The following is a 12504-nucleotide window of genomic DNA, read 5'->3' on the forward strand; positions in this document are numbered from 1 at the left end:
GGAGCCCAGAGAACACCTGAGTTAGGTCACAACCCTCCTGTGCTCAGAACCCTCTCATGGCTCCTCCCACACAGAGCACACACCAGAGTCCTCACTATGGCCAAGGACCTGCACGATCTGCCTCTTGTTCCCTCTGTGACCTTGTCTCCTCCTTATTCCCTCCACTCCAACCACATGAGGGCCTTTGCATTGGCTGTTCCCTCAACTTGGAATTCTCTTCCCTCAGATGTCCCTATGGTTCATTCCTTCATTCAGCTCACATGTTGTCCTATGCGAGAGCCTTCCCTTCCCACTTTACATTAAACAGCAAGTACCCTCTCCCCGCCTTCCCTGCCTTGTCCTTCTGGTCATCTCCCAACATACCGCATCCTTTACCTACTATTGGGGTTTCCACTGGCTTGTCAGCTCCATGAAAGCAGAGACCTTCTTCACTGCTGCATCCCCAGCACCTAGCACAGTGTGGGACCCATTGTAGGTGGAGATATGAGTGACCACAGGTGCGGGACATGGGCTTAGAAAAGGGAAGTGATTTTAGAGGTAATGTGTGAGGGTCAATGGAGAGTCACACAGGTTGTGTCTGAATCTTTGCTTGCCTATTAATCAGGCCTGAGTTCTTAGGCAAGGGACTTAGCTTCCAAATGCACAAAAGAGAGGAACAGAACTATAGCTCCCAGCAGTGATGTTGGGAAGATTAAAAGCCTCATGCCAAGCAGCCAGCACAGTGCCCAGATTGTTGTAGGCCCTTGGTAAAATGTCCCCCCCCCCCTTTCCTGAAATCCATAGGGCGTCAGTGGCCACCCCTGGGCTCGAATCCAGGCCTCAAGCCTCCCATGCCAAGGCTTTCTCTCTTCCTGCCATGAACCTTGCACTCAGGTGCATGGAAACTGGAGAGAGGTGACAGCTGAAGGGCTGACATGGAGGGAGGAGGAACATGTGCTATGGGGCATTTGTACAGGGGCATCTGCACAGCAGTGACAGGAGTTGGAGGGAGAGTGGCTCTGCGTCCCAGAGGTCCAGTCACAGTGCAAATGCTCTGTTTAGGAAGGCAAAGTCACAGGGTGACGGCTAGGAAGAGCTCTCACCAAAAGGTCCAAGCATAACACAGAGGAGTCTTGAAGACCCACCTTAGTTCCTTCGTGGTCATGCAGGGTAAACTCTCCACTGGCTCCAGGACTCTCTCAGGCAGCGCATCCTGATGCTGGTTAGCTCCCCCCTAGGGAAATTCTGTCTTATCTCCAGCAGAAACTGGCCATTTTGAACGCCTGTCCTTAGCGCCCACTCTGCTCTGGGACAGGTCTCAGCTGGGTTGACCTGTGCTATGTAAAGGGTTCCCTCCTAGGGCGGTGGAAGAGCATGCTGGTCAGGCACGTGGATCTGAGAGTCAGACAGCCTGGGTTCAAATGGCAGCTATCACTTAACAGCTAAATAATGTCTATGAACTTTTGTTTTCTCATCTGCAATATGGGGATTACACGGTACCTACCTCATACGGTGGTTTGAAGTGTCAAATGAAACCACAGCATTAATATGCCAGGGAAACTGTCTAGCATATGGTACTCAGTAAACACAAGTTCACAGTCATGTCTTGGAGGTTAGGTACTACCCTCAGCTCCTAAAGGCAAAACGTGTGGGCAGAATAATCCCTGAAAATCCCTTAAATTGCCATAAATTCTGAAAATACTATGATATTCACAGAACACACACACCACCTTAATCCAACTCATTGCCATGTCCTTGGCTAAACATCAGATGAAACAGCCAGCTTACGCCTAGGGGCCAGCTGGTACAGAGAGGTACACTGTTTGACACTCCTAGCAAGACTCCCACACTGAGCAAGGCTGCCAGAGGGGATAGAGACCTCCCGCTCCCACCTCTCCTCGCGTCAGGGCTCTTGCTTGCCCAGGGGACTGGCAGATAAAGACTCCCATGACGCTTTCTGTTTGGGCAGTGAGAGCTTGCTTGAATTAGAGAGCTCACCGTGCTAGGGCCTCATTTCAGTCTCTGTGCTGCCTGAACTATTCTCTTACATCGGGGGCCAGAATTAAACCCAAGCCTGGGACTAAGGCAATCTGTTTCCCCTCCTGAGACAAACTGGGGTGTCCCTGTGACAGGGCCCTGGGGAAGGATCAAAGGCCTCATTGCCCTCACATCCCCTAGGTTTGTCCCTTCTGGGGAACAAGAGCTTCTGTAGTGGCATCACTCCAACTCCTGCCTAGAAGGGGCAGCAAGGAGCCAGGCCACGTGGCTTGGAGGGGTCACCACGACAAATGCATTTATCCAATTTATTCAGCGCTTGGGTGCTGGTTCTGAGAGCCAAGACACCCCATCTCTGGCATGTAGATAGCCCTTGGACACAAGCCTTCCCACACTCTTTATTTGTTGCATCCATTACTCCCCCCTCTTTCAGATGGCCTTTTAGACTGAGGCCCCCAGCAGAGGGGAAGACAGAGGGCCCAGCTCCCCAGGGTCAAGGCAGCAAGGGCATAGAGTCTTGGGAAAGGAGAATCCCAAGTTCAAGATGGCTAGAAGGGGGAGGGGGGGCCTCAAGAAGAGGAGCTCAGAAGTCCAAGGTGGTAGCTGGGGCAGCCCAGTCTTCAAGGCAGCATTGTCTGGGAAGAAAGCTATACATTGATGACTCCACGTTTCTATCTCCAACCTTGGTATCCCCCCATGCCACACTGTGCCTCGGGAAGCATCTCCTTTGTCTCCTCGAGCTCCCTCTGAGCCAGGTGACCCTAGTCCTGGAATCAGGTAACAGCACCTGAGCCTTGTCCCTCCAGCCTAGGGGTGGCTGCAGCAGCCTCCTGTTCGCACTGGCCCCTAGGCTGCTTCACTGTCCTACCTCTAATCAGCTGCATCCCTCACCAGTACAGCTAATCCCCTGCGCTCAGTTCCTTCTGCCGAAACACTCAGAGTGGTTTCTGCTAACCTGGTTAGCAGAAGAGATGTCTAAAGGACATCCTGGGTCTAAAACTGGACTCCTGATCTTTCCCACAAGCCCTAGTCAGTCCCATCTTAATAAACAACCTCACCATCCACCCACAGTTCAGGCCAAAGTTGAGGTCATCATGGATTCCTCCCCTCCCTCACCCTGACATCCATGCCATCGTTATATCCTTCCACATACATCCTGCATTTGTCTCTGACTTTCCCTCATGGCCACCACCCTGACCTGACCCATTGTCCTCTTGTCCCCCTGCTGCCTCTCTCACTCTCTCCAATCCATTCTCCACACCACAGCTGAGTGACCTCTTAAATAAGTACATCAGATCCTGTCATTCCCCCTCATAAAACCGTCCAACACCTTCCCATTATCCTGAGAATAAAACCCCAAACCCATCTGGGGCCCACAGGCCCTGGGTGATCCGTCCTGCCTGTCCCCAACCTCATCTCCTCTTCACACTCGCCCTGGGTCACACTAGCCAGCTTTCTGATGCTTCCAATAAAAGAAGCTGGTTCCCACCTCAGGGCCTTTGTCCTTGCAGTTCCCTCTGCCTGGAACCCACTTCCTACAGCTCTTCCCACAGCCAGTTCCTGCTCAGTCTTTGAGTCTAGCTTCTCAGAAGGCCCAACTGACTGACTTGACCCCACGGTCTCTCACAGCCACATCCTGTTGACATCTCACAGCATTTCTTCCTCCCTGAAATGATCTTACTCGTGTGTGTCTGTGTGTGTGCACGCACGTGTGCGCTGATTGTCTCCCTTCATTAGAATCCAAGTCCCACGAGGTCAGGGAATCTTGTCTCAGTTCCTACTCTGCCCAGTGCCTTCAACAGTGCCTGGCACACAGTAGGTATTCAATAAATAATTGCTGAATGCAGACGAAGGCCCTGTCTGGGGACCACAGGAGGAAGGAAACCAGAGGTCTCTGTGGACAGTGTCCAGGGGACCCCAGGTGGAGGGACCCCAAGTCCAGGGTAGCCCCGTCAGGGGACTCAGCTGCTGTGGCTGGAGACCCCGCCATGGGTCAGAGGGACATGCTGGTCAGGTTGTCCTGGCTCAATAGTCCCTTCCGACCTGCACCAGCCCCGTGCCCACTACCCCCAGCACCCCCGCCGCCCCCACAGTACTCATGCAGTCTGTGCCGCAACGTGACAAGGGCTGACCCCAGGCAGGCGCCATTGGGTGCGTGGGGCCCACCAGGTAGCTGGAGCAGCAGTGTGGCCACACCGGCCATGCCATCTTCGGTGGGCTCAAGGGTGATAGGCCCGGCTCGCAGGCCAGCAGTGGTGGTAGGGATGGCTGGTGGGCAGCAGCCCCCTCCCACGGGTCCCCAGGGCCCACCAGCCCCTGTCAGCAACAAGGGTGCCAAGAAGGGCTCGGAGCGGCGGAAGGTGGGTGGTGGGAGCCCGGCTGGCTTCCAGGTGGGTGCTGGGGCAGCAGGGTCGGGAGGGAAGCAGACGGTGACCTTGGCGAAGGGCCGGCTGGCCATCTTGGTCATCTCTTGCAGGTGCCGGCGCTGCTCCTGCCGCTGGTCCAGGGCCTGCTTGGCCTTCCAGAGGAGCACACAGAGTGAGAGGAAAAGGAAGAAGCAGGAGAAGAAGACAGAGAAGAAGACAAACAGGTCGATGTGGGCCTGGTCCTGCCGGAAGAAGAGCAGGCCCTGTGAATCGGCTGAACCGTTGGCGCCGGGCCCATTTGGGTCTCCCACACCCAGCAGCAGCAGGTAGAAGCGGCTGGACTTGAGAGCATGGTGCTCATGCGGGTAGGTGATGACCAGCCGGTCCCGCACGCTGCGGACCACCAGCACTGCTGAGGGCTCCGTCACTGTCACATAGGTGATCAGGCCCCGTGGCCACACCTCCCGCACCCGTGGCTCCGCTGTGGTGCCCGGGACAGTCCCGGGCCCTGGTCCTCCTGGATCCCCAGTCCCCCGGGGCCCACTGTCAGCAGGCGGTGGAGGGGGTGGGGGGGGTGGAGGAGGCTGGATATGCACGGTGTGGACACCCGTGTCAGGGGCCACACGGACTACGAAGGTGTCGTAGGAGGTGGAGACATAGAGGTCCACGGCACCAAAGGTCACGTCCAGCGTCAGGCGGATGTCCACATTGGTGAACTTGGGCTGCACACCAAAGAGGACAGTGCGGCCAGGGCCCAGGGCCCGGCGCTTGGGCTCGTGGAAGCAGTTGGTCTGGGACGTGGGGTCCAGGCAGCACTCCTGCTCCACGGAGATGAGGCGGTAGCACTGCTGGCCACCCAGTGGGCTCCCGTGGAATGACTCCCGGCACTTGGCACACTGTGGGTGGGGTAGGGGGTGGAGGCAGCCATCAGGGATGAGCTCAGTGCCCAGCCGTCCTCCAAACACGACTGACATTCTGGACCTATTGATAAGTAGCCACTGCCCCTGGTTCCCCCAGTGCCCCAGCAGCTTCCTTGTGACCCCCAAACCTCCCTCAGATTGCACAGACACCACCAGGACCCTACACTCCAGCACTGTTGTCCCCAGTGTCACTCCCAGTGACTATAGCACCCTGATGCCAAGGCCTCTGGACCTCTGAGGCTCAGAGATGAAGAAGAGTGACTTAACCATGCTGAACTTGAGATTCTTCCTCTGTACATAGGTAATAAACACAGCTTGCTCCTGGACTGCTGAAATCATAGCACACGGTGGGCCAGCCTCGCCTGCCAGCCTTGCTGTTTCTGGACTATTGGTATGTCCCACCTCAGGACCTTTGCACTGGCGGATCCCCTGCCTGGAACCCTCTCTACCCACCCCTGCCCCTCCATGTCTGCTTTACTCAAGTGTCACCCTCTCCCTGAGGGCTTCCTTGGCCACTATATCTACATTTCTACTCCCCAACACTTCCTAGCCCTCCTTTCTGCTTAATTATTCTCCTTACTGGTCCTCACTAACCCACTGTACATCTGACTTACTCATTTGTTGCCTGACTCCACCATGAGAAGGTAAATTCTTTGGGGACAGAACATTTCAATCTGTTTGGTTTCCTACTGTGTTCCTGCCCTTGCACAGTGCCTGCCACATGGCAGCTGTTCAGTAAATGTGTGCTGAATGAATGAGTGGCCAGATCAAAGCTTTTTGATTCTCGTAGCCCAGCTGAAACCCCTCAGTCTCTGGGATCAGAGCAGGGTCAGTCCAGGCTCCAAACCCAAGTGGCTGTCTGAGCTGGGGCAGGATATTTAATGTCTCTGAGCCTCATTTTCCTCCTACATCCACAGCTCACTGAGGCCCCAGCGTGGCCCTGACAAGCCTTCCACATCTGTGCTGCCTCCACTGTATCCACAGCACAGCACCAGCGCAGCAGCAGGCACTGCCTACAGCACAGCTACAACAGCTATCATGAGAATCTAAAGAAAGTGCTGCTTCAGAACTGCCAACAGAGCTGCTGGAGAGGGTGGGGGTCTGAATTAATCTCTGGGGCTGTCTGTTTTGGCAAAGGCCAACAGGCCTTCTGATTATGCATCAAGAAAGCAAAATTTCTGGTCCAGGATGGAAATGTTAGGGGTCAGCAAGGCTTGTGAGCTCTGTCACCATTCTAGGTGGAGTTGATCTTGGCAGAAATGATGTTTCTGTAGATGGGCGGGGGAGACTTAGGCAAGTAAGGAATTTTCTCTTCCCTCTCGAACTAGAGAGAAAAAGGTGGGTGGGTGAGGTGGTGGGAGCCATACTTCAAAGAGGGAGCATGGAATATCACCTCTGTGGGAAGCAAGCCTGCAACATGGCAACCAACTAGGCTGAAGAAAAGGGAAACAGGCTGACGGGGAATTTGAATCTGGATATTAGTAATAATATGAGATCCTCTGTTAGGCCCAGGTTATCAGGTTGGGGCTGCCACTTGAGGGAAAACCTGCCTAGACTGAAGCCAACACAGAGGAAAGCAGAGTCAAGATGCAATGAAAGAGACTCCTGATGGCTTTGTATGAGCACCTGGATCTGGCCATTCCTGAAGGTAGACTCCAGATCCCAGTTTTAAGAACCAATACATTTGCGTTTTTGCTTAAGCTACTATGAGATGAGTTTTCTGACACTTGTAACCTTTAAGTTGTGACTATCTGCAACGGAATCTGTCTCCTCACCAGCCTGAGAGCCCCCCCAACAGGCTCATTTCTGGGTCCCCAGCGTCACTACCCAGGGCTTGAAACTGACTGGAGCTCAAGGATAGTCTATAAAGCTGACGTTGATCCCATGACCACAGATATCAGAACCACGTTGTCGGTCCTGCCTGGGCCAGGCTACCTCATCCCAGCTCTGACCTCTCAGGGGTGTGGAGCCCTTGGCCCATAACTTGCTTCTTCCGCCGCACCTGGTATTTGTAGCAGTCTCGGCGGTCACTGGGGGAGCTGCCCTGGCACGTGCCTGTCTCCGTGTTGTTCTGACATGGGCAGCCCGTCCCGTCCTGCTCGTTACATGTATCCGCATGGCCATTACACTGGCATCTGAGGAAGGGGAAGAAGACAGAGCTACAGGGCTCCCATGACTTACAGGGGCCCAGGCTGGGTGCTGCCTCTGTGAGCTCCAATCTGTGCAACAGGCCAGAAGAGGAAACTGACACTCACAGAGGTCAAGCCATGTGCTCAAGGCCACAGAGTCATTAAGTGGCAGAATCAGCATTAGTCCCCAGGTTGGACTGACCATTCAGAAGGAAGGGGACGGAATGGGGAGGCTGTCTTGAGGCCTCTCCTCCAGCGGCTCTCTCTTCTTGCCCACTAGTCTCCATCGGGGCTGCTCTGTAGCCTGTGTTTCAGCATTGGCCTCTGAGGCAAGGGGTCTCCCACTTGAGTCTAGCTGATTGCCCCCAACCTCTGCCCCAGCCTGGGGGCTCCCTGGGGATTTCATCCTTTCCTGACTGAGGGCAGACGAGTGGGGAGGGGAGTCTGACTGGGGAGAGGAGTGATTCCTAGTGAGCAGGGCAAGGGTCCCAGGCCCCCCTTCCACTTACTTGGTGCACTTCCCGTCCAGGAGGAAGTAGCCGTGGAGGCAGCTCTCACACTTGTCCCCATAGCTATTATTCTGGCAGCTCACACACACTGCCTCGTCTTCACTAGGACCCTCTGTCACCCAGTTTTCAATCTGGTCAAGGAAGGACAGAGTGATCACGAAAAGGCATGAACAGCTCCCTCCTCCCTCAGACCCAGGAATTCAGACCCCCGGCCTCTCTTCCCACAGGTCCAGGAACTTGGGACCCTAGCCTCTTTTACCTCCTCTGGATCCAGCGAGTACTTCTCTGGCTCCCTCCTGGCCATTTCGAGCTCCTTCCTGGAGACACAGACGTGGCTGTTGCCACGACAGAAGGCATGGCAGGGCCGGCAGGTCCCACCACCCACAGCTGAACCCACGAACAGTGGGAGACACTGCTCACAGTGGCTGCCCTAGAAACCAGAGACAGGGTGATCAGGAGGTTTGGGAAATCACAGGGGCATGAGAGTAGGGAGGGAGCAGGTTCTGAGAGCACCACGGGAGGGCGGTAGGGCTGCAGCACTTGGCTTGGGCAATCCCAGGCTATCCTCGTTTTAGTTCTCTGCCTTCACCCCAGTGACGGGGGCGGGGGCGGGGGGAGGGGTGTTCACTCCCCCACAGCCCAAAGTGTTGAGCTCAGAAAGCCCTTCCCTAAACATTCCCAAATCCTCCTTCATGTGACCACCCTCCCTGGCCCAGCGCCAACTCTGGCCACTATTCCAGGGCAGCCCCTCTGTGATACAAACCCCAAAGTCTTCTCACACCTCCCCAGATAGGGCTATGCCACCTCCTCCCTGAGCCTGGCTTATCAGGGCTTGGAACAAGGCTCAAGAGGCCTGAGCGTGGGCTGAAGGCAAGGAAGAGCCAGGTCCTGGGGTCGGGTCTAAGGTCCCGCGTGGCCCACCTTGGTGTGGTTGCGGCAGAGCAGGCAGTGGTCACGGGCCCCCACGCCGGCACACTCGCTGTGGCGATTGCAGCGACACTCTGTGGAGCAGTTGCGGCCGACAAAGCCGAAGTGGCAGCGGCAGTGGTCAGGCTCCACGCATGAGCCATTCACACAGCCCTGGGCACACACGGGGCGGCACAGCCCCGTCACACTGCAGGGGTGGGCAGGAGTCAGAGCAGGGCTGCAGCCGCCCCCTCCCAACGACAGGTCGCCACTCACCATCCCACCATCTGCTCAACTGTTCTGCATCCCTGGTCTGTTCTGTCACTCTCCCTCCAGGGACCAGCCCACTGCCTTCCTCAGGAGCTAGCCTGCGACACCTCCTCTTGCCAGGTACCCTATTAAACTCACCAACCTTGCCCCTCCATGACCCAGCCCCCTACCCTCACACCCTCTTGGGTCAGTCCCACCACCTCCACTCCTTGCACTGTTTTCTTCCATCCTGCTGTGGTCCTTTGGCCTGTGGCTCATCCTCTACTGCTCCCGACAAATTCCCCTACTCTGCCCAGCCCGCCCCACCTTGGGTCCCCAGCCCTGGTCTGACAGCAGCCTCACTTGTCCATGGTATAGCCCGTCTTGCAGCTGCACTCGTAACCGTGGGGCCGGTCGTGGCAGTTCTGCGTCTCGTTGCAGTCGTGGTGCCCATTGGCACACTCGTCCTCAGGGGGGCAGGAGAGGAAGGCCCAGGAGGTCCCAGGTCGCCCACAGGTCAGCCCTGGTATGGGGATACATGGCCTCACCTGGGGTCCTCTGCACCGCCCACCTAGCCACCCAGGCCCTGGCTCCTACTTCTCCTGAGCCCCACCTCTGAGATAGCCCCATGTTCTCTGCACCAGACCCCAGGCAAGGGCCAGCCCCTCTCACCCGACACCCAACACCATCTCACCCTCACGGGGGCCGCTGAGTCCACCCTCCAGGCAGCTGCCGCCCCCATCCTGGCCCCCCCAGGCACACCAGCCACAGTGGGGACGCCGCAGGCACAGGGCACACTGAGACGCCTGCGCACAGCCCAGGGAGCAGCTCTCGGGTCCCCGGAGCAGCCGCCCGCAGCCTCCAGCCATACACCGCAGGGGCAGGTAGGAGGGGCTCAGACACTGTACAGGGAAGGGGAAACAGCAGAGAAAGAGAGTCAAACGAACACATCCTGGCTATCTTCCTGGACTGCTTCTTCTTCTCAGAGGTCTCACCCCTCCCTGGCCACAGCCGAGTGGATCAAAGTAGACATTAGATGGGGTCATCACATTCTCTCTCTCTCAGGCATTTGCAACTAAAAGTCCAGACTGGAAGTCAGGCAGCTGGAGATGTCCTTGAAACTAGAAGATTGTGTAGACTAGGGCTGGCAGGGCCATTTGGAAGAGCAAACAACAGCAAAGGAAGAGAACAGAGAGAGGCAGGAAACAAGCAGATGCAGAAGGAAGCAGACATGAGAACCACACACTCAGGCAGAGGCGGCTTTCCAGGCCCCATTTCCAGTCCCCGGTAAGGCCTGACTGCATTTTCCACCCTGGGGTCCAGAGGTTCTACTGCATTGGTGCCATGAGTCCCCTTCACCCACCTCACTTAGCACACAGCTGTTTCTTATAATCAAAGGAAGGTAATGATCCCTAGTCTCAGGAGGAGGGTTGCAAGCCACTAAGTCACTTAGAAAAAATGTAGACCTGGCTGCTGGGGCAACAGGATCCTCTCACCCCAGGCTGGGAAGCTGAGGAGACTGTGGTCGGGGCTGCACAGCAGCTCACACGCCATCACTTATCACGTCGTGGGACCCAGATGAGGTACACAACAAGGCTCAGACTCTGGGACCTCACCTCAGTGTAAGAGAGCATTTTATTTACGGCTCAGACCTTAAGTAAAGAATAAGAGGAAAGAGACGGGTCTAGGCTGGCTGTCTGAAAGCACTCAGCAAGGCCCCCAGGCAATTCTGAAATAGAAACCCTGACTGCTGTGGCCGGAGCTCAGAGCCCACTGAGGGTTAGGGCCAGGGATGAGCTGAGCCGAGCTGAACCGTCAGAGCCAAATTCTCTGCCAGGCTGGCTCCCAGATCTAAATTTAGTGCACCCATTGGCAGACAGCAGGGCAATCTGGGACGGGTGGAGAGATGCCCGAGTCTCCAGTCTGCACAGCGCTTTGTGCCGTGACCTCCCTAGTGGCCAAATGTGATGCTGCCCAACACTGCAAACTGCATTTCCTGTATTCCTGGAGGAGATGCAGGAACCTAAGTTCTGAGAGCAGGACCTCAGCTCATCTGTTGCCATATGCCCACCGCCTGGCAGAGTGCCCAGCACAAGCAAGGCGTTCAGTGCAGAATGTGGTGCAGGGAGAAGGGGAAGGAGGAAGGAAGTCGGCCAGGAAGAGAACACTTGGTTGCCTGCCCCAGGCTTCGAAGCCAGTCATTCAAAAGAACAAGCAGGATGGTTAAAATATGGCTGCCCTTCGGCCAAATCATAACAGGTTGGCCTGCATATCTGTTATACCTGATCTGCATGGTAGGGGTTTTAAAAAACTTGAGCTGACACTTTAACTAGGAGATTTCATAGAAATCAGAAAATCCAGCAGAAGTCACATTCACATGCAGCCTTGACTCCATGCTCTCCAGTTGACCGACCCCACCACTTCCTCCTGCCTCCCACCTGGTTGCTCCCTCACCTCCTGAGCTACCCTGCGAGCCTGGCAGGCAGAGAGGGGCTGGGGGAGCAGCGCATGACAACAGGCTCTCTGGGGTTGCCTTCTGGTTCCTGGAGGCCCCACAAAGACAAATAATGGAAATCTCAGCAATATTTGGGAAGAACCTGGATCACCAGAAGGACCCCAGCCTTGGAGACGAGAGGCCTTTGTTTGTTAGAGACCAACGCCGCAGGGGGATACCCCCTACCCAGTACGGAGCCTCTAGGTGTGTCCGAGACTGTGGAGATTGGGAATCCTCCCTGTGGGCAGAACCTCGGGCATTACTAAGTTTTCACTGAAGTACGGGCACTGCTCGATGCTCTAAATATGTTCTCCCATTTAATTCGTACAAGCTGCCTATGGCACGGTGTGGTACACCATGGGAATATATTTGGTGTTTGTCCCCAGCTCCTGGCATAGAGCTACTAAAACACTTGGGATTTCCTGAGTGTTAGGAATGCCGTTGGTTACTCATAAGGAACCCCTTTCACACCTGAGTTTATGCTAATGAGTGCCTCGAGAGGGGTCACCAGAAAGACAAGCGATTTAGAGGGTTGGGACTTTCAGCCCCACCAACAGACCTGGAGGTGGAGTTGGAGACTGAGCCCTATAAAAACTCTGGAACAACAAGATTCAGAGTTGCTGAACACATCCACTTGGAAGATGGCACACCCAGAAGAGGGCGTGGAAGTTCCACAACCCCCACACCTTGCCCTATTTGTTTCTGTCATTTGGCTCTTCCTGAGTTGCATCCTTTATAATAAACCAGTATTGGTAAGCAAATGTTCCTCCGAGTCCTGCGAGCAGTTCTAGCAAATTATCAAACCTGCAGAGGGGGTGGTGGGAACCTGTGATTTACAGCTGGTCATCAGAAGTGCAGGTGGCCTGGATTGGTGACTGGCGTCTGAAGTGGCGGCAGTCTTGTGAGACTGAGCCCTTTGCCTTGTGGGATCTGAGGCTAACTGCGGGTAGATTGTGT

The 12504-nt window shown here is 55.6% G+C and overlaps 1 protein-coding gene across 3 annotated transcripts in view; it reads right to left on the bottom strand.

The window, feature by feature from the left end:
• Positions 1 to 2000: 2000 nt before the first annotated feature.
• MEGF8 (multiple EGF like domains 8) overlaps positions 2001 to 12504 on the bottom strand; it is a 40212-nt gene continuing 29708 nt past the window's right edge. For 2 of the 3 annotated variants that reach the window (XM_044760292.2, XM_044760291.2), the window contains exons 35-41: positions 9748 to 9955; positions 9417 to 9576; positions 8820 to 9012; positions 8158 to 8328; positions 7899 to 8029; positions 7263 to 7395; positions 2001 to 5236 (exon numbers count right to left, since the gene is read on the bottom strand). In XM_044760292.2, coding sequence (XP_044616227.2) covers positions 3968 to 5236; positions 7263 to 7395; positions 7899 to 8029; positions 8158 to 8328; positions 8820 to 9012; positions 9417 to 9576; positions 9748 to 9955 — 2265 coding nt within the window. In that variant the 3' untranslated portion in view covers positions 2001 to 3967. The remainder of the gene's footprint in view (positions 5237 to 7262; positions 7396 to 7898; positions 8030 to 8157; positions 8329 to 8819; positions 9013 to 9416; positions 9577 to 9747; positions 9956 to 12504) is intronic. The other variant, XM_044760295.2, reaches the window with a different exon arrangement.

This window comes from Equus asinus, chromosome 26 (genome assembly GCF_041296235.1).
Source record: "Equus asinus isolate D_3611 breed Donkey chromosome 26, EquAss-T2T_v2, whole genome shotgun sequence".
Classification (NCBI taxonomy): domain Eukaryota; kingdom Metazoa; phylum Chordata; class Mammalia; order Perissodactyla; family Equidae; genus Equus; species Equus asinus.